Raw genomic sequence first — 27,922 nt, forward strand, 5'->3', positions numbered from 1 at the left:
CTCTAAAAGCAGTGAAGCAGCTGTCTTTGGAGCATCTTTCTTCTGCAGTAACTCTTTTCAAGCATTGACCATACAGACCTTTTTTCCAGCCTCAGTAGATGAGCTGTAAAAATATAGTGTGAAGGTAGTCCTTTCATTTAGAAAGGACACCAAATACACTTTTTTTAAAAAAAAATTTCATAGGGATAGAGCCCTCTTTGACAGCTACACTGCCAAGCTGAAAATACATCTGCAAGCTATGGTGTTTGCTGCTGCAAAGTGAACTCTAGAACCAGTATTGCTAATAGAGAAGTGAATACATCTTTCTCTGCTGATTTGGTGATGAGGCAGTGTTCCCTCATCATCTCATAGCAGTGGCCACATGTGCAACAGCTGCAGCTGAAGAGGCAGCAGGAGACTGTGGGCAAGGATAAAAAGTGAAGGTTTCCTGCAAGCACACATTTCCGTTGCTCTCGAGCTGGTCTAATAGACTTCTCTGAACAGGTGTTGAAGACTTATTTAAGGAATTTAGAGGACATATCAAAGAAACTGAATTCCCTAGAGGGGAAAAAACCTCCATCTTTTTGTCGATGACAATATTTGCTTGGGGGAAAAAAGTGATGGGAAGAAGAAATTTCTTACTTGACTGAAGTATTTGGGGGAGAGGGGAACAAACATACCTAAGTATGCTTTTTAAATCCATGCAAACCCACAAAAACAGGGGCAGAGATCTAGAAAATAAGCTTTCTCAGCCAAATAATTGGGATAAAAAGCATCTGGAGTGGTGGTGAAAACTGAATACTTACTCGTCATTGCCTGATGAGTAGACTTGCCTGTTTGGGATTAATAAATATAAAACAATCCAAGCATTAACAGGAAACTACATGCAAATATTTTCACTTTTAATGTGTTCTTTGGATTAGATTTCTGAATCTTCACCTACACTGTATGATGGAAGAGTTTGGAAGAAAAAAAGCAGCTGATTTTTCTTGAGGTTACAATGAAGAGATACTAGTTTTAAGCAATCTAAAAAAAAACCACCAAAACCCCCACAAAACCAAAAGAATATAGGTTTTAGCATTTATGCCTTCGATTATTTCACTGGTAGTAATGTTCTGCTGGTGTATTTGCAGTGCAGCAAAATACAACATCATAACATGAAATAGAACATACGTACATGAAGACTTGTCCTTTGTGACTAATCCTTGTCAAAAGCACCATGTCTATGCACCACCTCATAAGATGACAGTTTTCTAGAGGTCTCAAATTTAGTGCTGTTTATTAGGAAATTTGGGACTCCAAAGGATTCTTTAGGATGCATTTTTGTTAAAAGAGAGAGAGCAAGAATGGGTGATTGTGTGACAGTACCTTGTGTTAACTCTACTGTTTATATAGGCATGCAGTGAGTTGGATCAGCTTTTGAGCAGGCTTTCTATCTGTTTTTATTATTTTTTTTTTCCCCAGAGCTGGTTTTCAGTTGGATCAGCCAGCAGATCCAGCTCAGCTCATCACACTGTGACATGTGAACATGGCTATGAAGGGGAAGGCAGTGCTGCCCCTGGGCAGTAGCAGAGCTCTGGATCAGCCCAAGTCAGCTCTGACACAACTGCTGTGCTCTTTTGACTTTGCTTAGCCACGCTTTTTTTTTTTTATTATTTGATTTTTATGTTGGCTGCCTGACCTTGAGCAATTATTTGATCAGTGTGCTTTTTCTCATTAAATGTAATGGAGTTTGGAAAGCGTGCACTCTTGTGTGCACGTGCTGTCCTGTGCACGTGTGCGTGCTGTCTCTCACTCCAGCCCTGCATGTGGTTCTCCAGGTTAATGAGTAACAACCTGGGAATGTTCGACACAGGGTGCTCTTGACTGCTGGCTTGAGCCTGTGTTTTGATGAAAGCAACTTTGATGTTTTAAATCGGGAGCAATAAGAAAATGTAACATGTTCTTTGGTTCACGAGGAACATCTAAAACCTTTTGGTTGTTAAATATTGTAGTCTCAGTCCTGTAGAAATATTCCAGAAAAGCCTGCTAAGCTTTGCACTACAACTGTGTGTAGCTATGAAGGCTGTTTGACATGCTGCCATGCTATCAACATTCCTATCTGTCCTGAATTGGGGCTTCAGCTCCCTGACAAGTTAAATTAATCCAAGTCAGCTGCTGCCTCCACCCCCTCCTGTCCTCTGACTAGTGATCTTTTGTGCTTGCACTCAGCTGACCCTGAGGTGAGCTACTTCAGGGAGCTAAACTAGCTGAGACCACACTACAGCAAAAAAGGGAATAGATTTTTTTTTTAATGGTTTAGTTCCCCAAACCAGCCCTGCCAACAGACTTGCCACTGCAAGTGAAAGAGCAGAAAAACAGCACAAATAGGAGGTTGTGTGTGAGGTGGTGAGATGGTGTCAGGTATCAGGCTAAGGTAGAAGCGTTGCTGTGTCTGGTGAAAGATCATAGTGTTTTCTGTGTATTAAAGGAAACAGGTCAAAATTGGAGAATTTGGTCACCTGTACTGATGAGCTGCATGGTCCCTGTTATGCTGCATAGGCAAAGTGGTTTAGATATCTCAGGTGCGCTCCGTAGAGTCACTGGGAGAAGTTGTAGGAGAGCCTAGTGCATTAACTGGAGAGCTTGGCTGTGGTGTGCTCTTGATAGGCAGTTGGGGAGACTGGTTGCAGTCATAAGCTGGAGCCCCTGTATCTCCAGAGGCCACACCTGTGTGGCTGCAGTCCACCTCAAAACTGAGAACTACTTGACAGAATTATTTAAAAACTAACTGAACTGGAAAAGTCACACCGGACTGACCCGCTGTATAAATAAGGTGAAAGAGGTGTGATAAGGAGTGTGTGAATGTTTCAGAGCCAATGCTGAAGTCTGACCTGGTATATCAATGCGTGTCGTCTTAAATGCTGGGGCCACCTCTAATTGCAGACACCCACAGGTGGTGGGCACAATATCTGCACCTGAATGACAGAAAGAAAGACCTGGAGATGCTTAAATATATGAAGACTCAAGTTCTGACCAGAGTGATTAGGTGGTTATACCGCTGTACAGAAAAAAATCTTTTTGTATTTTCTGTCCCTTTATGGGAGGAGGGGGGTCAGTATCCTCTAATTCCCCTGTTAAAGGGGGAGATTTGTGGCACACGGCTACTTTGAAATTCTTGTGGTCACAGAAACTTAACCCACACCCAGACCTGTTGGTGAAAAAGTATTCCTCCAAAAATAGACTAATATGCAATATTCTGTGAGGAGGAGAAAACTGACCACAAAAAATGCGTCTGAAATGATGCTTTTTGTTGGTGGTTTGTATTGTTTGGGGTTTTTTTTGTTAAAAGGTGATAAGGCCACACATGACAGTGTGCAAGTACTTTAACACTGTTTACTAATCCAAATCTTTCCCTCTCTGATCCTAGAAAATTTAAGGATATCCTTTGCTGTTGCAACAGTAGCATTTTTTTAATTGGATATATCCTCTCAACCACTACTCCTGGCTGCACTTTAAGGCTACTTCCTTGCCAGGAGCCTTCAGGGGGAGGAGGGAGGCACTTGTGTAACTTAGGCCCACTGGGATCTTATCCACAGGAGGTGGTAGGTATTTTACAGGTAGCGGAGTAGCTGAAACATCTCCTTACACTAGTGGGTTTCTTTGGGGCAAAGGTTCTGTTTCATCTTTTGTAAATGACTTCATGTAAAATTATCCAGCCTGTTTTACAGATGCTTGATGGTGGAGGAAACGGAGCCATGCACCAGCAGTGTGCCCTGGCAGCAAAGAAGTCAGCAGCATCCTGGGCTGCGTTAATGGGAGCATGGCCAGGAGAGGCAGGGAAGTCATTATTGCCCTTTACTTGGTGCTCTTAGTCTATGTATGCCCCCCACCCCCAAGTACAGCAAAGAGATGGACAAACTAGAGGGAGCTTGGTGAAGGGCTACCAGGTTGGTCAGGGCTGTGGTACTTGCCTGTGAGGAAAGGCTGAGGGCCTGGGACTTCTTTAGTCTGGGGAAGAGATAGCTTCAGGGAGGCCTGACCCCAGATCCTCAGCACCTACTGTGGGGGTACAGGGTCAGCAGGATTACAGAGCCAGGCTGCTCATGGTGGTGCATGGTGGGAGGATGAGAGACTTTGGGCACAAATTGCAACGAGAGGTTCAGACTGAGTTTAAGGAAGCACGTTCTCACAGTCAGCAGATTAGGTTGCCAAGAAAGGTTTTCTGTCCTTGGAGGTTTTCAAGACCTGGCAGAATGAAGCCCTGAACAAGCTGGTCTGAGCTCAGAGCTGAGCCTGCCGTGAGCAGGGGGTTGGACTGAGACCTCTGGAGCTTCCCTCCAGCCTGGGTGGTGCTGTGATCCTAAGTGGAAGTGTTGGGAATCCTGGAAACTTGGAATTGCATGGAATTAAGGTTTGCTTTAGTTGCTTTAATTTTTTGAGGGGGAAAGGAAAAAGAATAGATAATATAGCTGACTAAACTATGGAACTTGGTGGTTGGTAGCAAGAAACTGCAACAGCAAAAGAATAAAGGCAGGGTTTGTTTTTTTTTTTTATTTTTGGGTAGGGTTTTCTATTTCTTGGGTTTTTTAAAGAAAAGTAGGAATTTTCACTCCAAAAGAGCTAAGCATTACAAAGGACTTAACTTTCAGAAAATGCCCACAGAAGTTTTGCAAGGTGAGACAACTCAAAAGCAAAGGTACTCAGCAACATATTGATTGCTATGTGATTCACACATTTGCACACTGACAGCAAAAAGAAGAAAATCTTGATTACAAAATTGAGTTGCCTTCAGAACAGATGCAATGTAGCATTTCTGGCATGTTTGGAATGAGATGATGAATGTGTTGCTCAAAACAATTGGGTTTTAATCTTATGGAGTGTGGTTTGGTTGTATTTGAATTTATAAAGTTGAAGTTACAGACTGGATTTACAGATTTTTAAATTTTTTTTAGGTTTTAAAACATTTTATAAGGATGCTGTTGAATTGAAAATATGATGTCTAAGAATGGTTTTAATTACTATGTATGGTGTTAATGCAGTCTTCAAACTTCCAAAAAATTGCACTGCTGTAATCAAGGAGCACAGTTGCTGAAAACTTGTGATCCAAATATTTATTCCAGCTTTTGACTGTGAAATTACATTTGCTTCCTGTAGATGTTTTTATCTTTTGCCAGATTAAATTTATCTTTAGTTGTGAATGAAATGTTACTTTAGTGTTTGTGCCACAGTATAGAAAACATTTTTAGAAAAAACAGCAGTTGTTTTTTTCTTTTTGTTAAAGGAAAGCAACACAATCTTGTTACTCCAACTGCATTTTAAAGGTTAATGAGATCTGATAGAACATTGGGATTTCATTTTGATTTGAAAAGTATCCTCAAATCTCATTAATGTCAGTAAAACTGAGGGGATTTGGCACCCACAGGAAGTATTTTTAGTGGCTGTAGTGTAGAATAAATCTTAGAAGGTGAAGGTCTAGGATTTGTCAATATGGAAAAGACAACTGCAGTCTGTAAAATCTTGCCTGTTATGGAGGTGAGTAGGGAATTGGTTCTTCCAGTAGAAGAACTAGGTGCACTAAATGAAGGTAGCATTAACACTGTGTAGTCCTCCCACAGCCCAGCCAAAGAACCCCCAAAAAACTCTTGAAAATAGCATGTGTGTTGAAGGAAGTCATTAATTTGTAGAATGCCTTGCCATAGGATGCTAACATTCATGTGGGTTGAAAGAAGAAACTGAATTTCTGGTAGAAATCCTAACCACCATTCCTTCCTGTGGCTGCTGAGCTGCAGATAGGTGGGTGCAGACAAGATCGTTTGTGGGGGTGTTGGAATATGCTTGCAATCCGTCCTGGGGAACAGCTATTGTGTAGGCACTGATACGGGATTTTGGGCTATATGGACCAGAGGCCAGCCATTCTTTTTACAGCTTTTGACTCTAAACCCATTTGCTATTTATTAGCAGTACATGGAATATCACTAAGTTTGCACAGTCAGAAATTAAGTTTGTCCAGTAAGGCTGCACTTGTGGTGTAGGTGTGATTTCCAATTTCTACCTACTTCTGTACTTGCAACAGGGACTTCAAGGTAAGATTTCATGTCTACTAGAAGCTAAAGGACAACTTAGAAAGTAGGTCCTTCTTTCTAAGACCTAGATGCTTCATTTTGGCCAAAAACCAGAAAAATTGGGCAAATCCTCAGACCTTTCATCCCAAATGAGTTTCTAACTTGTGGTATAATAAATAGGATGACTCAGTAGGGAGATTTATCAAATTTAATAATATTCTTTCCAGAACTATGGCCTTGAAACAGACAATATGAAGAACCTGGTTCTCAGGCTGCGAGCATCATCCAACAATCTGCAAAATTACATCAGCAGCCGTAGGAAAAGTTCAAATTATGATGGGAATACCTCTCGCAAGCCCCCCAATGAATTTCTTACTTCTGTGGTAGAGCTTATTGGTGCTGCTAAAGCCTTGCTTGCATGGTTGGACAGGTAAGAATAAAATCTTCGTATTTTAATTTACTGCTATAATGAATTGTTTCTCCTTGTAGGGCAATTTATAGATGCTTGGATATAAAGATCTTCTTGATCTCGCTCCTCCCATTTTTTTTTTTTGGTGTTGCCAGAATGCCTTGAGTGGACAAATCTCATAGAATCATGGAATGGTTTGGGTTGGAAGGGACCTTAAAGATCATCTAGTTCCAACACCTCTGCCATGGGCGGGGACACCTTCCACTAATCGGGTTGCTTAAAGCCCCATCCAACCTGGCCTTGAACACTGCCAGGGGGAAGGGACATCCACAGCCTCTCTGGGCAACCTGTTCCGGTGCCTCACCACCCTCACAGTGAAGTTCTTCCTAATCTCCAATCTAAATCTACCTGCCTTCAGCTTAAGGCCATCACCCCTTGTCCTGTCACTCCATGCCCTTGTAAACAGTCCCTCTCTAGCTTTCTTGTAGGCCCCCTTCAGGTACTGGCAGGCTGCTAGAAGGTCTCCCTGGAGCCTTCTCTTTTCCAGGCTGAACAAGCCCAGCTCTCTCAGTGTTTCTTCATAGGAGAGGTGCTCCAGCCCTCTGATCATCTTTGCAGCCCTCCTCTGGACTCACTCCAACAGGTCCATGTCTTTCTTGTACTGGGGACCCCAGAACTGGATGCAGTACTCCAGGGTAGGGTCTCACCAGAGCAGAGTGGCAGAACCCCCTCCCTCGACCTGCTGGTCACACTTCTTTTGATGCAGCCCAGGATACAGTTGGCTTTCTGGGCTGCAAGTGCACATTGCTGGCTCATGTTGAGCTTCTCGTCCACCAACACCCCCGAGTCCCTCTCCTCAGGGCTGCTCTCAGTCCATTTTCTGCCCAGCCTGTAGTTGTGCTTGGGATTGCCCTGACCCATGTGCAGGACCTTGCACTTGGCCTTCCTAAACCTCATGAGGTTCGCATGGGCCTACCTCTCAAGCCTGTCAAAGTCCCTCTGGATGGCATCCCTTCCCTCCAGTATGTTGACTGCACCACACAGCTTGGTGTTATTGGCAAACTTGCTGAGGGTGCACTCGATCCCATTGTCCATGTTGCCAACAAAGATGTTAACAGTGCCGGTCCCAATACCAACACCTGAGGAATGCCATTCGTCACTGGTCTCCACTTGGACATCAAGCCATTGAGCACAACTCTTTTGAGTGCGACCATCCAGCCAATTCCTTATCCACTGAGTGGTCCATCTGTCAAATCCATGTCTCCAATTTAGAGACAAGGATGTTGTACGGGACAGTGTCAAATGTTTTGCGCAAGTCCAGGTAGATGACTTGTAGCAATTTCCCTTAGATGTCATCTTCCCTTATCCACTGATGCTGTAACCCCGTTGTTAATCTTGGGTGTCTACTCTAGCGCTCCCACTCTTGCTAAAACCAGTGAAACTCTTAATATTGCATCCAAACAGGCTTATAAAAGTAGGAGTCTTCCCATTTGGGTCAGCTTCTCATACATGTGACTTCCTCCTCTCCCCTTCCCACCTTCTAAATTACTTGTCATTGGCAGGTCCCTTTCTAAAAGAATTCTTAATGTTCTGCTGAAATTGTGGCCTTAGCTCTGCACTTTGAAGACTGAGGAGAGACTCTTCCTCTGACTTTTTTCTTTTTTCCCCTTTTATTTTTTTTTTCCTGGCAAGAGCCAGAGTTGTTTTGTGACAGCTGCAGCGGAAGCAATAAGGCAGCAGAGCCAGTTGGATGCTGGCAGGGATGCTGTCCATGATAACAGATGAACATAAATTCTCAAGCCCTTTGCCAGCTTTCCTGAGAAGGAAGGTTAGGAGGAGAGCTGCATGGGGACCGGCAGCAAGGAGAGCTTTCATCCTTCAATATCCTCACTCTCCAGCAAGGAGTCGGTTCTGTGTCCAGGCAGTGACGTTAACACTTGTGCCTCTCACCCCGTTGCTGGCAGCTCAGCCTAAATTTCTTCTGCAGCTCACTGTCAGCAAGATGGCCGGCTTGTCCATTTCCAAACCTGCTGGGGTTTCTGACCCCCGCTTCTAGCCCTTTCAGCTGTCTGGAGGATCTGAGGTGAGAATCTGTAGGCTCTAAAGCTGCCCTATCTATAATGATCCTTTTCTAAGATTGAGCCTCACTGTAGCTCTGAATGTAAAATGTGAAAATCCATTTTTCTTCTTTTAGAGAATCTTTTTCTTTCTTTTTTTTTTTTTCCTTCAGTCTGAGTTTAGTAATCAAAGACTTGGAACTTTAGAAATCTACTTGCTGGCAAACCCAAGGGTGTGATTTTTAGAACACAATCAGTGTGATCCAACTCAAGCATGCAGCTGAGAGAACTGTAGTTTGGAAAATTGACCATTTCTTCTGGTTTTACTCTCTGAACTTGCTTACCATGGAGCTGGACAGTCACTTATTTTGGTGGAAAGACGAAGCAGGACTATGTAGTCAGGAATATTTATATTGTAAAACTGTGTCCTCACACTTGTGTGGATGTCAGAGTTACAGCGCTTGCTCTCACATGCTGTTCCTTACTGATAAGGTAGGATGGGAGAAGATTGGTCCCTTCAATCTAAGGGGAATTTTCTCTTGTTGCAGGACCCCATTTACAGGTATTGCTGACTTTTCATCAATGAAGAACAGAATCATTCAGCTCTGCTTGGATCTCACTACTACTGTTCAGAAGGTCAGCTGATTTCTTTTCCTCTTTGCTTTCCAAAAGGGAAGGAAAGGAGTGTTTGGGGAACTGATGTGCTTGCTGTGTACAGAGTGCTAATTGGAAGGCATATATGGAAATGAGTTTCAATTGTCCATTTTTCTGAGGTTGCTTTTTTATTTACTTAATTTCTAATTTTACTATTGCTGGCTGTGTCTTAAGCGACTACAGTTTAAAGGCTACTTATGTTTTCTTGAGCTTTAATGGAAGTAGGATTTAGTTTTTGAAATAGTCTGCATTTGAAGTTCTAGACATGTTGAAAAATAGCTATCAGTGCCAATTCTCAACAAAACTATGCCTCTTGTTATTATATCCATGCTTGCAGACTTCTTAGTCTTGTCTCGTACAGTGTTTTAGCCATCAGATGAGAAATGCTGCATGTAATGGAAGGAGCTGCCACCTTTTTGATAGAAACCCCACTAGCCAGGCTTTCTCTTCCAGTAGTGTAAGACCACAATGTTTTGATTCAAAACTTTCCAGTTCTCAGTTATGTGATTAGCACTCATATTGGTAATAGCTAAAATGACACATAGCAACTGTGGCAGTCTCGGCAAATGAGATAATTTTGTGCTCTGAGTAATACTGCCTGTCTTCTAAACAGTCCTGACGACGAGTCGCTGCTTTGGCTGTGAAGCATGGTGTGCACGCTTTGGTTCCTGCCAAACTTGCTGGTAGCCCTTGGTCCATGGTCGTATATTGTTTGAACTCTGAAGGACCATGTCCTGTGACATGGGTGATTCTCTCCCTGTTTTGAGGGAATGATGTCAAAGGACAGAAACATCCTGTGAATTGTCAAGCTATGATGACACCCAATTATATCAGCTGGATTATTGTGGAAGGATAGTGTCTGGATATTATAAGTTCAAAGGCGTACAAGTTTGGCTTGCTGCTGAATGCCCTTCTTGTTTGGGCACTGCGTGTGCAGTTGCAGAAAGTCAGTGATTTATAGCTACGGATTTGCAGATTGTGAAGTAGAACAGTAAGTGTTTCTAGCAGCAGATGGTGTTCACCCAAGAGTGCTACAGGAACTGAGATATGAGATTGCTAAACTGTATTAATAAAACTAAATAAAAATGGTGTCTAATCTGTCAGTTAAATCAGCCTTTGATGGCAGGGGAATGGAAACTGGCAAATACAACTCTAGCCTCAGAGTACTTCTCTGCCAATTTGATATGAGTTGTAATAAACCAATTTGATATGAGCTGTAATAAACCAATTTGATGAGAGCTGTAATAATGGGATTGGTGCATATGAGAAAAAGCATTAATGGGGAAGAATGAGCACTATTTTGTACTGGGACACTGCAAATACATAGAATGGTCTGAAGGAGTCCACTGACGTGGAAAGATATAATTGAAAAGTCTTTAGGTGAGTTTTTGGACTTAGTATTTCTTAGTAGGGAATAGAGTGTAAGAATAAATGGTCAGTTCTCATAGTGGAAAGGAGACCAGTGTGGCTCTCTTGAAACCAATGTTGCTCGGCATAATCATAAATGGTATGTAAAAGTGGGTGAATAACAAGGCAGGACTAGAATGCAGTAAGATTCCAGTTGACTTTAATGATACATATATAGGTACAAGGAACATAGTTTACTCCACTATTTTTTAAAGTATTATGGCAAACTTTAAGATTAAAATAATAATCAGCGTAAATAGAAATGAAGAGGAGTGGAAGGGCTTTGCAATATTGAGCAACTGGGCTACATGATGGTAGGTGACATTCACTTGATTCATGCAGATGTATTTAGCAGAGAAATATTACACTGATGCACAATGATGGAGTCTAAACTTTGTAGTAGTGTTCAGGAAAAGTCTTGAAACTTTTGGAGACAGAATGTAAAAAGTATGACCTCAGTCTTTGGTGGTCATTACAACAATGAACAGAGTGTTAAGACATATGAAAACATGAAAGAGAACACAGCTGAGCTGGTTTTTATATCCCTGGTGCGCCCATATTTGAAGGCCTGTATGGGGGTTTTCTGTTGGGGGTTTTCTTTTATTTATTTATTTCTGTATTTAAAAGCAGAGAATAGAGCTAGGGAGGAACAGAAGTAGTGTTGAAGATGATTAGAAATATGGAACAGCTTCAGTTCACAGCTCCTGGATGCATCTTTCAGGGATTGTGTGGTAGCTGTGCAGGTTGAGATGTCAATGGCAAATATCTTGGAAATTTAAGCTTGTTTAAATGCTTGGGGTTTGGGATTTTGTTCTTATAGATATTGTAAGTCTTGTTTTATTATTTACTTGCTGTTTGAACTTTTTTATCTGAGAATCTAATACCATTCTCTAGTTTGGCTGCTCTTGCAGAAAGCAATGACGACTTCTGTAGTCTGTTACATGAACTTGTTTCAGTTCAAAGACAGTTGTACCTGGGCTGTGTAAATAATGCTTTGTGTGCAGTCCTCTGACACGCAGGAATGTCATCGGTAGAATGAAAAGTGATTTTTTAAAAAATATGCTATTTTTAACAATATGTTTTAGATCCATTTTGATGCCTGGGACAGAGAAGCACTTGAGTTGGGGTTTATCATTGTAAGGCAAGCTCGTGTGCCCAGCCTTCTGAGAGTCTAGTTTTATTGTGCAGGGTTCTGCTTTTCTGGAAAAGTCTGCTGCTGTAATTGAATCCCATGTTCTCTTATTTTTCAAGGTTTATTATTGCTGTCTACCAGGGGCAGAAAATAGTTGTTTAACCATACATTTGAGCCCTACTGGATGAAACTAATCTGATTAATCTCTACAGCATGAATAACTCAATTTCAGTTTGAGGTTAATGTGGCAGTTTTGCAGAGTTTTCAGAGATGATGTGTTTACATGTTTATTGGTTAATGTAGGGCTTTTGTTCTTGTTTTGTTTTTAGGACTGCACTGTGGCTGACATGGAAGATAAAGTTCAGAATGTAGTAAGTACCTCTTTCTGTTCAAATTCAGCTGCCCTCGTTCACATTTATTTTGGTGGCTTCTATGCCGACTGTACTGAGAACAGCTTTCCAATCCCACACATACAAGCATATTGTGCAAGTAAACATTGTTATGGGCCATTTTGTGAATATTCTTTGCTGTAGAGGAAATCAATGAAATTTGAACAGACAGGTAGTGTGTGTGATAGCATGGTATTAAGTATTCCTTAAGGTTTCATTGCACAGCTATTTTCTCAAGAGAATTTAGACCTCAGATTTTTCAAGGGTAGTACTGTAGAATGATCATAGGCTAAATAAACCAATTACGCCTGTGATGTGCATTTAGTGCCTTAATAAGCAGACACTATTCCTTATTAAGCTTCTACATGTAAAAGAACTGCCCTGCACAGAACTGAAGTTCTGTCTCTGATTGTACTTGAGCGTGAGTTTTTGGGGTTGTTTGAAGCAGCCTTGTGACCAAGTGAGGAACGTAATGGAATGTTTTTTATATTTTTGTAACAGTTAATCATCGCTTCCTGCTTTTGACATGAACCAGGCTGTGCTCTTTGATAAGGTCTTCCGCTAGCTCATAGATGCTTAGGAATTTAGTAGCACAATAACTAAAAATAATTTTGTCCATAAATAATGAGACCATGTAAAAGGAGTTTTTTGCATCTTTCTTTTTCCATTTGTGCACACCCACTCTGGAAGTAGGTATTGTTGTTTGGAGTTCCCTTGTTTCATCAGTTCCTCTTATTCACACTTAAGCATTGTTTTGATTTATTTTATTGTTGCTCTATAAATCTGATGTAAAACAAACAAAAAACATTGGAGCTATTGTCTCCGGGGTCCATTGTAATCCAAACCAATGTCTTCCTACAAGACAGCTCGCCCTGTCCTGCGTCTTGTAATTACATATGTCTACTTTGACTGAAGGATTCAAACCCCTTGTGAAAAGTGGCTTACCTTGCTGGTTCCTAAATTGTGTATAACTACCTACTGTACTGTGTAGTAATCCTCCCTCCCCTATCCTTTAAGCTTTTGTAACCTACTTTGAGTTTCAGCATCGCTTCAGTTAACATCAAGACCCAAAACATGCTGTGGAGCCTTAATTTGGACTGTGATTTTTTTTTCTTTCTTTCTGATTAATTAGCCATTCTGCTAGTTAAAAATTCTACAAGACAAAGCCGTTCTGCCTCTGACTTCACTGACACACATGCGAGGTCAGAATTCGCCTTTAGTTATAATGTTGGCTTAGGATCAGTTATGTTTTGGTCAAAAGGAAATATGAACCTTGCCTGTGTAAGCATTCCAGAAGAGGTCAACTCAGAGGCACAGTGGAGAGAAGTTATACTGAAACGTTTAAGTGCTAGATGTCCTAAGTCAGTGGCTAGCACCTCACTTTTTCTGACAGTTTTATTCTCATAGCAGAAATAAAGAACAATATGAAAAACTGTCAATTGTTCCCACAAAGAATCATCAAAATGTTTCAATATTTTAATGGGTTATAGTTTGTTAAAGCAAACAAACCCCAGATCCAATTTTTTTGCTGTGTGGTTGTTGGTTTTTTGTTTGGTTTTTTTTTGGTTGTTTTTTTTTTTTTTTTTAAATAGAGGATGTGTTGGTGTCTGTTAGTGATGATGAGATGGCACTAATGGAAACAGGTGGTTTGTACTAGGTTACAGTAATAAACATGCTGTAGAATAGATCTGTACAAATAATTGTCTATTTCGGTGATTCTTAACTATGCTTTATTAGTGGACCAAGTTTTAGAACTCATTTCCTTTCCATTTTTTAAGAGAGGAAGAAGCCAGGAGAGAAGTTTTCTAACTAACTCTTTTCTGTATGTTCTCATTGTAGGCCAAGACTTTAAATGGCATTTGTGACAAAGCCATCCGATCAACTACAGATCCATTGATGAGCCAGTGTGCGTGTCTGGAGGAGGTTCATTTAACCAACATTAAACCTGGGGAAGGCCTGGTAAGAACCGATTCTGTCCTCATGTCCCTGGTGTTTAATAGGTAGTCTTGTGAGCCACTGCATGTGTGTGTATAGCAAGATATTTCAGACCCATTAATATCCTGTGGAGAACAGAAAGAAGCATGGGGTGGAACTCTGGAAGTTAATTGTCAGGTGACATGCTGGAGTGACTGCCAGAGATGGGTATGCATGTTATTAGGTTTGATCCCAAGTATAGTTTTGGGTGGTGAAGTATTGCAGATCTGTGTCTTAACTAGGATATTGGGAACATCGCATTGGGAAAATCATAGATACTTGTGAAATCCATCATTTTATTTTTGCAGGTTACCTTAACTAGCTGTTTTCCAGTGATGGGGCTGGGGTGGGGGCATTTATCAAGGTGATGAGAAATGGTGTGTGTGTGTTTTTGAAAGACATGTTTTTATGGGTGTTTATAGCAAGATTGTGAAGAATAGGAGGATTTTTGAAGCTTGCTGTTAGCAGGAATAGGAAAAATCCTTTTAAATGTTTAGAGGCTGTGCAACGTTCCTGAGTCTAGTTCATTCAGTGGATGCTGCTTGGCTGAGTGCTGGTTATGGGAAACTGAGTTTGAAATCTTGGTGGATTTTCTGGCTGGAGAACAGACATGTTAGAGTGAGTTGGAGGAACTTTAAATTTTTAAATGCATTTGTATCCCCTGCCACCCTGAAGGCAGAGCAACATTGTTAGAGGAAGCTTTACAATCTTACTGTGCTATATAGTTTTACCTAGGCCACTGGATTTGACTTGAATCAGTCATGCATTCTTGAATTTATGGGGATCTCTTTGTTAATGCACAAGCTATAATGAAGCAGAGTCAGCCTAGCTTGGACTAAGTGAGAAATGAGGAGGTAGGTGCACGCAATTGGATACTGACAGGCAAACAGGGAAGGGAACTGGTTGGAGGAAGGGGAAAAAAAAAAAATCTTTTGTTTTCCCTTGTACTTTTAAGCAAATGTGGTAACTTCAGGCAGATAAGCTGCCTGTGACTTCTAAGTAACATCCAGTACTGTACAGCTCAGTGTGAGTGCTTCTAACAACAGACATAGGTAGGAAAAGTAGAGATGTATTTGTTCATAAATGATGAAACCAATGTACTGGTCACCTCTGGTGGGGAAATCTATGCAATTAATAGTTAATAGACTGTTGGTGATTTTTAATTTGGTGTTCATATGGTCAACACCCACTTCATCTGTTTTTGTCCTTGCATTTGCACTGAGCATTAACATATATACAGCCACAAATACTTAGTTCTGCCAGAGCTTTTATTGCTTGTGTCAGCACTGTGGTTACAAGGCAGCCTGTGTATTGACTTGCCAAGAGAAATTGTAAAAGAATATGTAGGCAGTTTTTGTAGCCCACCTGTGTAAATGTGCTTTGTATGGAGAGAACTGGTGGCCATCTAGTAAAACCTGTAATTGTCTAGTGCATACAGGGCAATAAGGAAATAAAGGTTTGTTCAAGGCCAAAGACTGACAAGACAGCAAAACCAGTAGTGTTTGGTATTGCCAGCCAGCTAGTGTTTCTAAATTGCATTCCATATATTAGGATTTTTAAGTCATTGAAATATCATAATTAATTACAGTAAAAGTGATCTGTGAGGAGATTTAGAATGTTGTAATATTAGACCACACGCTCTTCCAGGGAGAACACGTGAATTGTTATGTGTTTTTTAATAATGTTTTGAGTCTGTTGCCAACAGTTGTTTAATCAGATAAGTTACACTTTTTTTGGCCTTTAAACTTGTTTGTCATTTTCTGTTTACATTTAGGGAATGTACATCAAATCAACTTATGATGGATTACATGTAATTACTGGAACTACAGAAAACGTAAGTGAAGTAAATGTAGATTAACTCAGGCTATCCAACAGTAGCTTTGAGTTAGTGTGACTTCTTTTACTACTTCTTCCTGTTTTACATATGACTTTCATGATATTACTGCTTTAAATATTGTGTGATGCATCATTTGTTTACCCACAATTTGTAAATATTTTGTGTCTGCATGTTTCACTGTTAGTCTAATTAAACCATTTTCTGCAAGTACATGAGTTAATTCAAATGCTTGACATTAAAATAATTGCTTTAATAAGTTACTGTATCTGCTGTTCTGAGCACTTACAGTATCTTGCTTAACAAAGCCTTGAATGTATTTGCTCTCTGCTGGCAAAGGCAATCTCACCTAATAGGAACATTTGGGTGGTGATGTGCTAAGTTCAGTAATGAGTAATGAAATCAATGAGCTGTTCAGTGACAAAATTACCTTGCAAAGTAAAAAGACTGCAGAAAAGTAAGACTAAGAGTGATCTGCTGGAGCACAGTGGTCAGCATGATAGGCAACTGTATTTTTTACTGCAGATGGTTGCTTGTTTTGTTCCTACACTCTGAATTCTCTGTAGCTGAGACTTTATTCAACGCTTCTGGGCAGTCATTGCACTGGACTTCTGGCCAGTAGCTGAGGCTGGTGAGTGATGCTGCTGTGGTGGTGTCAGACATGCCGCTCTACAGGAGCAGTGGCTGAAAGAAAAAGGAGCAGAACAACTTGGCTTTTGCATTGATGCCTTTTTTTTCCTTCTTTTTTCTTTTTTTTTTTTTTTTTTTTTGGTGAGTCACAAGAACCAGTGGTTCTAGTTGTACCCTTGCCAAGTCCAGGGGCCAGGGAGGAGTGGGTGGAAATCTGTGCTTGCAGTTCAGAGTGAAAGCTGAAAGCTTTTATGCTGTTACCCTGGTATAACTCTGTGTAGGGTCTGCAACATAGACCAAGGCCACTTTGACAGCAAATTCAACATCTGATGTGAAAGAATGTAACACTGCTGCCAAGCTCCCTGTGCTGTAGATCTCATTTTGGAGGCCAGGAGTTGGGCTGTATAGCTTCTATAGCTTGATGAGCGTTTGACATTTTTATGAACACTGGTTCTTCCTTTGGAGAAGTTTTTCCTTTGGAGCAACAACACCAGAGATGTCAGAGAGCTGCAAACAACTGGTGTCTTTCTCATGGTGTGGGATCATGCTGGGTCTTAGCTCAACTTCCTTGCTAGGTTTGGAATGGTATTTTAGTAGCTGTCCTCAGAAGCTGATGTGTTGGAATGCAGTGGAATTGCACCCCAAAATTAACAGTAATGTATGTTGGAAGGACTGAGGAAGTCCATGTATTTGATACTGGTCAGCCAAGAGGATTCCTGAGTTGTGCCATCCTACTTGCGACTTCCTGTGTCACATTGGCTTAGAGCTAAACTTTACTCTTTCCTCCATTCTCACAATGTGATTGCAGTGTCTGCTGTGCTGGCTGGCACTTGTTGTAGGAGTCCTCCATGCAAGGGTCTCCCACCTTCCTCCAGATGGGCTGTTGATCCCCCAAAGGACAGCTTGAAATGAGCTATGTTTGTCACAAACTTGACTTTGGCCCAGCATTTTTTCATGATTATGGTTGACTCGTATATATGCAGCTGTCCACGGAGACATTTCCTCTCAGAGGAAGCAAGAAGACAATGAAGAAATGGGGTTACTCATGATAGCTGGAGCCTCCCACAAATTCCCCCATGTTTTCTTCCCTTGTTGCACTGTTTATTCCTACAGTTCCTTCTAATAAAATAGTTACTTGAACTCTGAAAGTGTGATGGCGAGGAGAAGGGGATCCTTAATCCAAGTGCTTAGTTAGGAGTCACTAGGAAGAGCTGGCCTGCTGCCAGGTGATTACTCATGGGGTAGGGGGAATGGAAGGAGTAGTTGTCCCATGACGATGTAGCAAGGTAGTGTGCTTGTGCGCTTTGGGTGTTGTCAAGGCTGATCAGAGTTGGTGTGTTATTAAAAACAGTCTTGACGCTATAACTGCAGTGATAGCTGGTGCATGGCACCAGTCAGATAAATCTGAATAAATATTGACACATTTAGCTGTTCCTCACTAATGGTTCCTCAGAGCTTGGTTTCTGTTCCAAGCAAACTGTATTTCAAGGTGTATTATTATTAGATATGTGTTTCAAAAATAACTGTTTATGCACATTTGATGTGTGCAAGGATATATTTTATCTGTTGAGCTTGCTGATGCAGGCAGGTAATTTCATGTTAAAGTTGGTAGCCATTATTTACATTAGGAAACAAAAAGGGAAAGTGAAATGGATTTATTTTGTGGGTTGGAGGGTTTAATTGGTTCTCAAATCATTAATGGGTGTAATGTGTGATCTAGCTATGCGAAAATTTTCGGCAATGCTCTTCGTTATAGATACAACCTTTGACTTAGCTTCGTGGGGGTTGTTATGGGAGGGGAGAAAACCTGCTGAAGCACGTGCCTTTTATTTTCCTCTTCATAGTCCCCTGCTGATCGATCTCAGAAGATTCATGCTGGTGATGAAGTGATCCAGGTTAATCGGCAAACTGTGGTTAGTAACAAACAGCCTTACCAATCTTCCCTTATGCTTGCTCTGCAAAGCTTGCTCCCCATAGGTTCTGAATGAATGGGGTCAGGAGACAGTTCTGGTGTTTTCCTGTTGAAATTTTTGAGGCTTTGTAATGTTTTGCTTTCAAGGCAAATTTTACTTGGACTTAAAATCAATTCCTTGCAATATTTTGATAAACACTAAATATTGCATATTTATTCTTAGTGCTGTATGCATCATATTAAAATATTTCACGTTGTGTTAATGCCTGGTTTAAAATGCATTGTTATGATCTACTGGAATGCAGATAAAACAGCTTTTAAAAAATCCTGAAATATTTGTCAAATCATTTGCATCTGGAACTTGGATAAAAACATAACATTTTTGCTTAGCATAGGTAAGCAATTCCTTTCAATGTGAGAAAGTAGTTCACTGTGAATCCCTGTGTTGCTCAATTTGAGCACGTTCACACATCCTCCTAGGACCAGAGTTGAGGTATAAAAAGTATTGCTTGATATGTCAGTGTTTAGTTTACAGCTTAAGTAGAGCTCTTTCTTTAAGACAAAACAAAGATGATCCTTTCCAATATTTTTGTTTATTCTGGCTTTTTTGGATCTCTTTTCGCTCTTTAGGTTCATGTTAAAACAGATAGTTTCACTTGAGGGATTTAGTTTTTTCTTGTTCGTTCACTTTCAGAAAAGCAATACTAAATAAAAGATGTCTTTATTGTCTTCCAGGTTGGATGGCAACTAAAAAACCTGGTGGCAAAGTTGCGAGAGAACCCTGCTGGAGTTAGGCTGCTGCTTAAGAAACGTCCCACTGGCTCTTTCCATTTCACTCCTGCTCCACTGAAGAACCTGCGCTGGAAACCACCGTTGGTGCAGGTGAAAGACTGCCGGCTCAACTGTGATGTTGGGATGGGAATGCGTTGGTTGCAACTTGAAAAAGAGAAATACCAGAAATGCTCCCAGGTACTCATGATCAAGGAAGGTTAGGTGAAACGGCTGTCCTCTTCTGGTTCCTAGATAAAAGGGAAAATGTTCTTGTCTTTTTTTTTTTTTTTTTGTTTAACCTCAGATAATGCCCCCTTGATACACAAGGGTACTAGGTGTATTGAGCATTTTAATCAGTCAACGTGCCACTGGGAGAACTTATCTGAGGCGAAACTGCTGAAACCACTGATACGTATGGAATTCATCAGTGTGGAGTAATAAATGCTTCCTCTGTTTAGCAGTGTAATACGTTTTTGCTGAAACAACTTAGATTATTCCATATATCTGTCCTCTTTTTAGTCTGGTGAAGGGTGGGAAAGAGTGAGTGTTTTTCAAGAAGTTGTTTAAACAACTTTTTTAAATAAGATTTGGTTGTTGAACAATTCAAAGCAGACAGAGAAAATGAAGGTAATAACTTAAATAACCATGTTGAGGAATGGCATGTCTTAAGAAGCTTAGGGCTTAATGCTTATAGGAGGAAATAACCTAATTGAATCTAAACTACCTGAAATAAAGAAACCAGGGAGAGTTTCCATTCTTACTCCTGTTCTGACACGAGTCTCCCTACAGCTGTGAGGATAATTTATCAACCTGTGAAATACCAGTAGCTATCGCAAGCCTCAAGGCAGGCAGATTTCTCTCAAACTGGGTAGAGGAGGTGCGCTTGACTCCTGTCTTATCCTTCCTTTCACCAATGCCTGTGTCTTATTTTTGTGGCATCATGCCTGCTGTTTAATCAGCGCCAAAGAAAACACCACCCTGAGTTTTCCAGAGTTACCCAAAGCAAGGGCTGTGTTACCAGTGTGAAGAGCTGAGGTGGGCTGGGTTATAGGCTGTGCCAAGCAGCGTTTGCTTGGGGGAATGGGTGAGGGGAGAAGTCTGAGTTCTGGACTCAGAACGTACTGACTGGTAAAAGGCAGATGCTTGTGCAGGGGTGCCATTAACTGAAGGGCCAGAGTGAAAGCCTGGGCAGGTTCTTGACTGAAAAGGGCGAGTCTTACCTGACAAAGTTGAAAAGGTCCTTCAAGCCTTTGCCCATCTAGAGGCAGACAGGATGCTGGGGACATAGAAGTGAGCCACAAAGAACAAAATGGCAGACTTGCTTAGATGAGCAATACTAAATATTTTTTTCCTTTGCTTCCCTTACCCTAGTTAATCACTTGATGCAATTTGTGGTGAACTTTACCATATTTCTGCCCATGCCCCAGGCATTGGACTGTATAGAATAAGGGTAGTGTGAGCTGACTTTGTTGCAGATCGTATCTGTATTTAACAAATTGTATTCTTTTAATGGATCTAAAAATAGAAGAAAGGGCTTTGTCTCTCTTGCTTTTTCTGTCTATGGAATTTGCAGGGAAAAATAGAAATGGAAAGAGCAAAATATTCTTAAGCAATGCATTACCTGTGATAGGATTTCTGTAGGAGGGACTGCAAAGCTAGCCAAAACTGGGGGTGGAGGAAAATGTAAATGCTAAGAGTTTTTAACATGTTTATTAAGCATAGAAATAGTAGTTCACTAGGGGATTAAATGGTACTATTGATTATTGAGTTATCTTTTTATGAATGATAAATCAGTGCTCAGATGTTTGATAGCTGTCTAACATTTCAGACCAGTCCTCTGCCAACTTCAACCCAGTCACCAGAAAGCACCATGGATACCTCACTGAAAAAAGAGAAGCCAGCCATTTTGGATCTGTACATACCACCTCCACCAGCTGTTCCCTATTCTCCCCGGTATGCAAATAAATGTGCACTACTGAATAACAAACTCCTTTATTACACTTGTTTCTGAGCTGGCTTGCTGTTGGAGCTCTGTGCAAATTAGCTTGAGGAAATTGCAGATCTTACAGACTTTCTTCTAGTTGCTTAAATGCATAGGTTTGCTTAAGCTTATGCTTAAATGCATAAATTACCATGATGGTAGTAGATTTTATTATTAGATTATTGTGTCTGCATAGATCAGAGTTGTTCCTAAAACATGAGCAGATGTCATCCATGGTTTTGTTGTGGGGTTATGTTTTTGATTTTGTTTAAATCTGACTGCATGTAGCAAGAAGTCATTTTTGTCTAACTCTTTCCACTGTTTTTTTTGTTGTTTGTTGGTGGGATTTTTTTTTTTTAGCAAGTTAAGTAACTGTTGTGGGAGTTAAGATAGACAAGAACTTGTTTTAAATTGTTAAACTTGCAAGCTGTATAAAACAAGAATGTTCCCACTGAAGGGAGAGTCAATTTATTCAACCTTATTCTTTTCCCTTGCAGTGTAAGCTATAAAAATGCAGACCTGTGTACACAAAAGAGGGAGGTGGGGAGTATGGTATGGCTAGCTTTTGTTTGTTCTCAAGTCTGTGTTGACTCATGCCAGCTGACCTGGGAAGGTGATGGACAAAAGGGTTTTCAGGCAGGACATGCTTCCTGTCCTGCCCTGACACTTTAGGTACACCTAGATAGCCTAGCACAGAAACTCTGACCTTTTGCTGCAGGAATCATATGGGAGGAGAACTTGCCTTCTGTCATGTAAGGCCTGATACAGAGACAGAGGTTGTATTCCTGAAGTCTTTGGGGCAGTACCAGCGTTGGGGGAGAGGGTTTCTCCAAGGTAGGGTCTCTTGTCCTGAAGTCCAACTGAAGTTGGACACACCTTGACCTGTTGTCTCCCCATCTTTCATGTTTATGCATGCTTGGTTCTTAAAAATAAAAAAGTAATCAAATTTTTTGGCATAAAAACAAGTATGTAGTTTTAACAGCTGAGTTTAGAATGCCTTGGTCTTTTCTTTAGATCATTACCTTTCAAGTATGTTGCTGAATTATGTGCATGTGCTCAGTTTGTTTATCTCTTCCCTAAAAAGTCACAGAATTATATCTAGCTTCAGATGCCTTTAGACCTGAATCCATGTTGACAAGGAAGGAAGTAGCAATGTAAGCTGTAAAACTTGCCCTGGATGGTGTCTGGAAAGGGGAAGTCGTCTTGACATTGACTTTTAAAGAAAGCAAATTTGGGAAACTGTGGCAGCCAGTAAGAGGAGAAAGGGTAGTTCTTTTGCCTTCTGTTTATCTATCTAATTTCTCCTCTGCATGTTTTGCTCTTCTCTTTAAACTGTGGTACATCTGTGTGGTCATTTCTTTTTTCCTCACTCAAACTTCTGTTCCCTTCCTGGCATGGATCTTCTCTGGTCCACACTGGGGAGGCAGAGAGGAGTGGCTGATTTCCCACATACATACGGTTGTGGTATAACAGTTCTGTGCAATTTTTGGTCCCTGAATCTCCATAAATAGCGCTGTCCCAGTCACTGAGCTTTAGCATTGTTCTTGATGGAGAGCTGGAAAAAGTGGTATGTGCTGGCCAGGTGGCTGTTGTGAATACTGGGGTATGAATATGCTCAGTCAAGTCAGCTGCTGGTTTTTTTTATGCCTGACTTGGCTGATGGTTGCTTCAAGCAATAAGATTGTAGCATGTACAGGGAAGGAGTTGGGGGGAAACAACAGGCAAATCTTAATTTGGAGGATAGTTTGAGGGATTGCTCTGGGAGGGGAGTTCTTGCAGAAATTGCGTAATCCTATGTATATACACTGTGAATTTATTACTGAAACTTTCAAGGGGATCCCACTTGTGGATGGAGAGAAGTTGGAGTATTCAGTGGCTGTTATTGCGCTCTTACAACGACTGAAAAGCGTAGTCCCTCACATGGAGGTGATAAGTGTTCCGTTACGTGGAGATGGATAAATCTATGTATGTGCTCCTCTATCACAACTGTGTACTGAACAGGCAGCTGCGATACCCTCAGGGCAGAAGGGTCTCATTTCTCAAAAGCTTTTTCAGGGGTCATACCTCTAAACTTCTCTGTGCGTTAAATTACTGGCTCGTTAAAAGTGAATTAGTATGTGGGCGGTAGCTTTCTTTTCTCCTTGGTAGATACGTTTATAATGAAGTCTTCCATCACCTGACTTGGGTTTTTTTCAGCTTGTTTGCAGCACAATGCCAGTTGTCAGGAGCATGACTGGGTGCTAGAAGTATCTTTCAAACCTACTCATGTCCGTAGTGTGAAACTCTCTTAAGCCACTAACTGAAATGAAATGTTCTTTCAGAGATGAAAAGGGAAGTTTTGTATATGGAGGAGGCAACAAACCCAGTCAGCCACTATCTGGGTCCAAGGGTGCCGAGTCTCCCAATTCTTTTCTGGATCAGGAGAGTCGAAGGCGAAGGTTTACTATTGCTGATTCGGATCAGTTACCTGGGTATCCCATGGAAGCAAATGTCCTGCCAGCCAAGATGAGGGAAAAAACACAGTCCTATGGTGAGTTCATTCCTCTTCCATTATTGCTGTTATGATAAACACTTTGGTCAGTTTGGAATAATTTGTGTTAGAAAAACTGCTTGTTAGCATTGATGGATATTAAGGGCAGTCTGTGCAAATTGTGAATATGAATGAAATTCCACATCTGTAATAATTTGACTTAAATGCTGTTATTTTATGGATGTCGTTTAGCTGGGCTCTGCTGCTACGGTTGGCCATTTCCATGTGTGTTTTGGTTATAACTTTTGATCATTATGTCCACTGCTGCTGTAAACAAGCCACAGTGTGGCTGTTTAAACTTGGCAAATTGCTTTCTTATATTTCATCAGCGGAAGTATCTTGAAATACTTTTTTTTTTTCTGCAATTTTAACTCCTTATTGCTGTATCTCTCCTTTTGCTTAATTTGTGAAAAGTATAAATTTAAAAATTGGTTTCCTAAACTTAGTATAATTCCTTATAACCTTCTATGTTGCCTTTAGGAAAACCTCGTCCTTTGTCAATGCCTGCTGATGGGAGCTGGATAGGAGCTGCAGAACCCTTCTCTAGGCCACGAGCACCAGGGAGAAAAGGCAAGGGTTTAGATCTTGTCCCTCTTCCTGTTCCCTTTCTCCCCAAAATTTCCTTGGGGTGAACTGGGTGGAAGTGTTTAAATTGGGAATGGAGGATTAGCGTTTACATATTGCTGAACTGATCCAAGATGACAAATGTTGGTTTTAGCAGGAATACCAGATGGTAGTTGCGAAATTTGTGAGGCTATTCAGTGCTGGGGCTCAAACTTTTGTTGTCCCATCTTACAAGTCTTGTGAGCATTAAAAGTAGGCTAGAAATGACTAGGGCAGATCTGTACTTGTCTCTTTATAGCACAGGTTTACCATTTTGCTCTTACAAACCCCCTTTTCCCGTTCTTCTGCATTTAATATTGATCATAAAACTGCTTTTTTTTGGTAAGTCTGTTTGTTTAGCTCGCTGTGGAGGTTGTTATAGAAGCAAGCTTGTTCTCAATAGTAAAATGTAGGGACTTGGTTTTTGCTGCAACTGCTGTTAGAAAACAACATATTCTGCAGATGTCACAGAGTGGGAGAGAGACAGAAGCTGATAATGCTGGGTGTTAGGTTGTGTGGCGCTTTTTCCTTCCCCTACTGCCCTTCTCTCCCTCTCCTCCTTTTGCATCTGAAAGGCTAGGAGTCCTGTTAGAGTGGGAAATAAGAAAGGATGACTATTTAGTTTATTCTTGAAATCAGTTATGAAAGCTAATGTGTAATTCTAGGGAAAAATAAAAGCTGAATTCTATGATTTTATTGTGAAAATAGAAGCTGATAACAAGAAACATCAACCTGGAGTGATAGTAGAAGCAAGCTAAGTAACAAGTCTAACAGAATGATCACCAGGTGGCAGGGCTGGTTTTTGTGTGTATGGTTTTTTGTTTGGTTTTGCTTTTGGTTTTGTTTTGGCTTAACACTTGAAATGTACTTAAGTGCTGCAGGCTTGTGTGTAAGCTGCATGGGGTCAGAACAAAGGCCTGTCTAGCCCAGTAGGATGTCTCTAGCAGCAGCCACCATGGTCAGGTGTCTAGGGAAGAGTAAAAGCAGACAAAGCATCATAAATCAATGGTCAGAACCAGGGAAGTGGTTATATCTTTATATACAAAATTAATTCTGTTGTCTATAGTAATATTTGTAGCTTTTAAGTTAGTCATGAGTTACAGTCAGATAAACATGGATTCAGCTCTAGTCTATCATCCTCTTGAATGGCACATTATGAGAAGGTTTGTTAGGTCTCGCTCATGATAATGATTTGCACGGAGGTAGTCTGTACCAGCAATTTTGGTGGGTGTGAATCTGGAATTTAAAAATTGAACAGTAGCCTCTCTGTGAATTTATTTTGTTCCTCTTTGTGTTGCTTAAAAAAAATGTTAAATATGCCAAAAGCCATAAATCTATTGACAGCTGCTTATGTCCATTTGTGTTATGAAAGGTAACCAAAATCTAGGTAATTAGAAATATAACCAGAATGAAGTTTTGAAGTCGGCAATAATTGGTTTTCCTCCTCCTGTTCATACAGGTGAAGATGTCCTGTGCAGGTACTTCAGTAATGAAAGGATACCCCCAATCATTGAAGAAAGCCCCTCCACACAGCACCCCCTCTCAAGGCCAGTGTCTGACAAGCAGTTAGTGAGGGGAACAGATTATATTCGAGGCAGCAGGTGTTTTATGAATACAGACCTCCACAACAGTGCAACAATTCCTTTTCAAGAGGAAGGTGCTAAAAAATCTTCTGTTACGTCATCCACAAAATCTTCCTCCGCAGAGCCCTCGCTGCTGGTCAGTTGGATCACAAGACTGAAACTGTTGACTCATTGACTATTGTTCATAGGACTGTTACCAAGTGCCTTTGCTCTTCGGTCAGACTTCTCTACTTTCAGCTTAACTGATGCATAGTGACTAATGCGATGTTCTTTTCCTGGAGAATCTTACATTTTTGCCTTTTTGTTTGTGATTTTTTTTTTGTTTTGATGGATCAGAGGGTTTCATAGTGCAAGGAGGGAAGAAAGATGAAGATCAAGTTCCTCTTCCTGGCCAAAAGCTGAGGGCATTTATTCCTCTGGAAATACGTAAAATATCAGTGATCTAGAGGCCACACATGACCTGAAATATGCATAATGACTCAGAGGAAATCATTGCATTACCGTAAAGTCCAGTGGCACTTCAGTTGTCTGAATTCTCAGAGGCTGGTGCAACTGGCTGGGTGTCAGGGTATGTAGAGCTTGGCAAAAGCTGTGTTACTCTCCTGGCCAGGAAAGGCAAGCAGAGAAACAGCAGTTCCATGCAACTTAAAGATGCAGTTGCAAGTACTGCATGAGATCACCCTTGTAAGGAAGAAGTAGTAGCGTTGCCATTCTTTCTCTGATATCCAGAGATCTTAGGAAGAGATTTCTCTTATTCAGAGATCTTAGGAAGTTGGACTAATTTAATTATAAATCAATCCAACCAGATACATAATCCATTTTATTGAAATCACAGTACAAGTAAAGAGCGTTGAACAACTGCGGTGCTCATCTGTAAAGATAGATGGATTGCTACAACATGCCAAGGAAATGCATCTGTAGAGGTGGTAAAAGAATATATATTTTTTCCTTAATTGTTTAAGAATGATTTGCTGTTAACCAAAGTAAGCTTTTAAAGACAGTCCTGTTGGACTTATGAGAACTTTTACAGTGGTTCAGTTTTTGAATGATGTGCTGTTTTTATGAAAAATATGTGCTATGATCCTTTACAATTGTAAGACATCTTGCTATTTTCTATATAGCTCAAATTTTCCCCCCTCCAGATTTTTAAAGTAGCATTGGGTATTTTGGGAGGAAAATAAAACTTGTTTAACAAAAGAAGAGGATATTAAAGAGGTATTGTTGAAAACTGAATGTACATAAGATTGTTAGTATGCAAACAGTTGTGTCTGAAGTAATTTAAATGTTAAATATAGTTGTATATATTTTTTACACTTACAGATACGGTTTGTACCTTTCTGTCTGCGGTACTGGGCACAGATTAGTCAAATGAAAAGAAAAAGAAAGTGTTTTTTATTCCCTGTGAATTATAAGACTTAACTATTTTCGTAGATGCTACATTGCCAACAGCCTTTACTCTTTTGGTCTTGCCGAAAAGAAGAATTTATATTTAATAATTGGTGGGGAAAGAGGGAGGTTAAACATTAGTTTCCACTTTGGACTGGGGCAGGAATCGTATGTGATAAAATAAGTGTTAAAAACTGTGAAGATGTGACCATTCTGCTGCAACAAGCTTATGAAGTTGTGCTACAGCCCTGCAGAGACAGGGTGTTAAATTCAGTTATCAATTAATTACATTTGATTGTGACTCACTGGTGACGTACGTGGGGACTGGTTTGGACCTTTCTGATCAGAGCAGATTATAATATGTCTGCCTTGTGCCACTCTTCTCTGCTCCCCGAGGTGGCAGTCTGTCCTAGAGACGTGGCCAAACACAGCTGCAAGACAGTTAAACTCTAGACCAGTTTGGTCCTGCTTCTGAGAAGGCTGAAACTGCCCTGTTGTAGGCACTGTGGTGTATTATAGGCTAGCCCCAATTTGACTGGACTGTTTTAAATTGAATCGCAGTTACTGAACTAGATTAAAGTAAAAGATATTGTCTAAACAAGACTTTAAAATGGAACTTTTGTGCATCTTTAAAGCCCTGGTTTCCA

At 40.7% G+C, this 27,922-nt stretch overlaps 1 protein-coding gene across 5 annotated transcripts in view; it reads left to right on the forward strand.

Moving 5' to 3' along the window:
• The window catches only part of CNKSR3 (CNKSR family member 3), a 58,974-nt gene extending 31,766 nt beyond the window's left edge, over positions 1-27,208 (forward strand). For 3 of the 5 annotated variants that reach the window (XM_075748370.1, XM_075748374.1, XM_075748372.1), the window contains 11 exons: positions 6,251-6,453; positions 9,038-9,125; positions 12,012-12,053; positions 13,911-14,030; positions 15,820-15,879; positions 18,354-18,422; positions 19,157-19,390; positions 21,021-21,145; positions 23,495-23,703; positions 24,184-24,279; positions 25,772-27,208. In XM_075748370.1, coding sequence (XP_075604485.1) covers positions 6,251-6,453; positions 9,038-9,125; positions 12,012-12,053; positions 13,911-14,030; positions 15,820-15,879; positions 18,354-18,422; positions 19,157-19,390; positions 21,021-21,145; positions 23,495-23,703; positions 24,184-24,279; positions 25,772-26,064 — 1,539 coding nt within the window. In that variant the 3' untranslated portion in view covers positions 26,065-27,208. The remainder of the gene's footprint in view (positions 1-6,250; positions 6,454-9,037; positions 9,126-12,011; positions 12,054-13,910; positions 14,031-15,819; positions 15,880-18,353; positions 18,423-19,156; positions 19,391-21,020; positions 21,146-23,494; positions 23,704-24,183; positions 24,280-25,771) is intronic. The other 2 variants (XM_075748371.1, XM_075748375.1) reach the window with 2 other exon arrangements.
• The last annotated feature ends 714 nt before the right edge of the window (positions 27,209-27,922 follow it).

This window comes from Balearica regulorum, chromosome 3 (genome assembly GCF_011004875.1).
Source record: "Balearica regulorum gibbericeps isolate bBalReg1 chromosome 3, bBalReg1.pri, whole genome shotgun sequence".
Lineage (NCBI taxonomy): Eukaryota > Metazoa > Chordata > Aves > Gruiformes > Gruidae > Balearica > Balearica regulorum.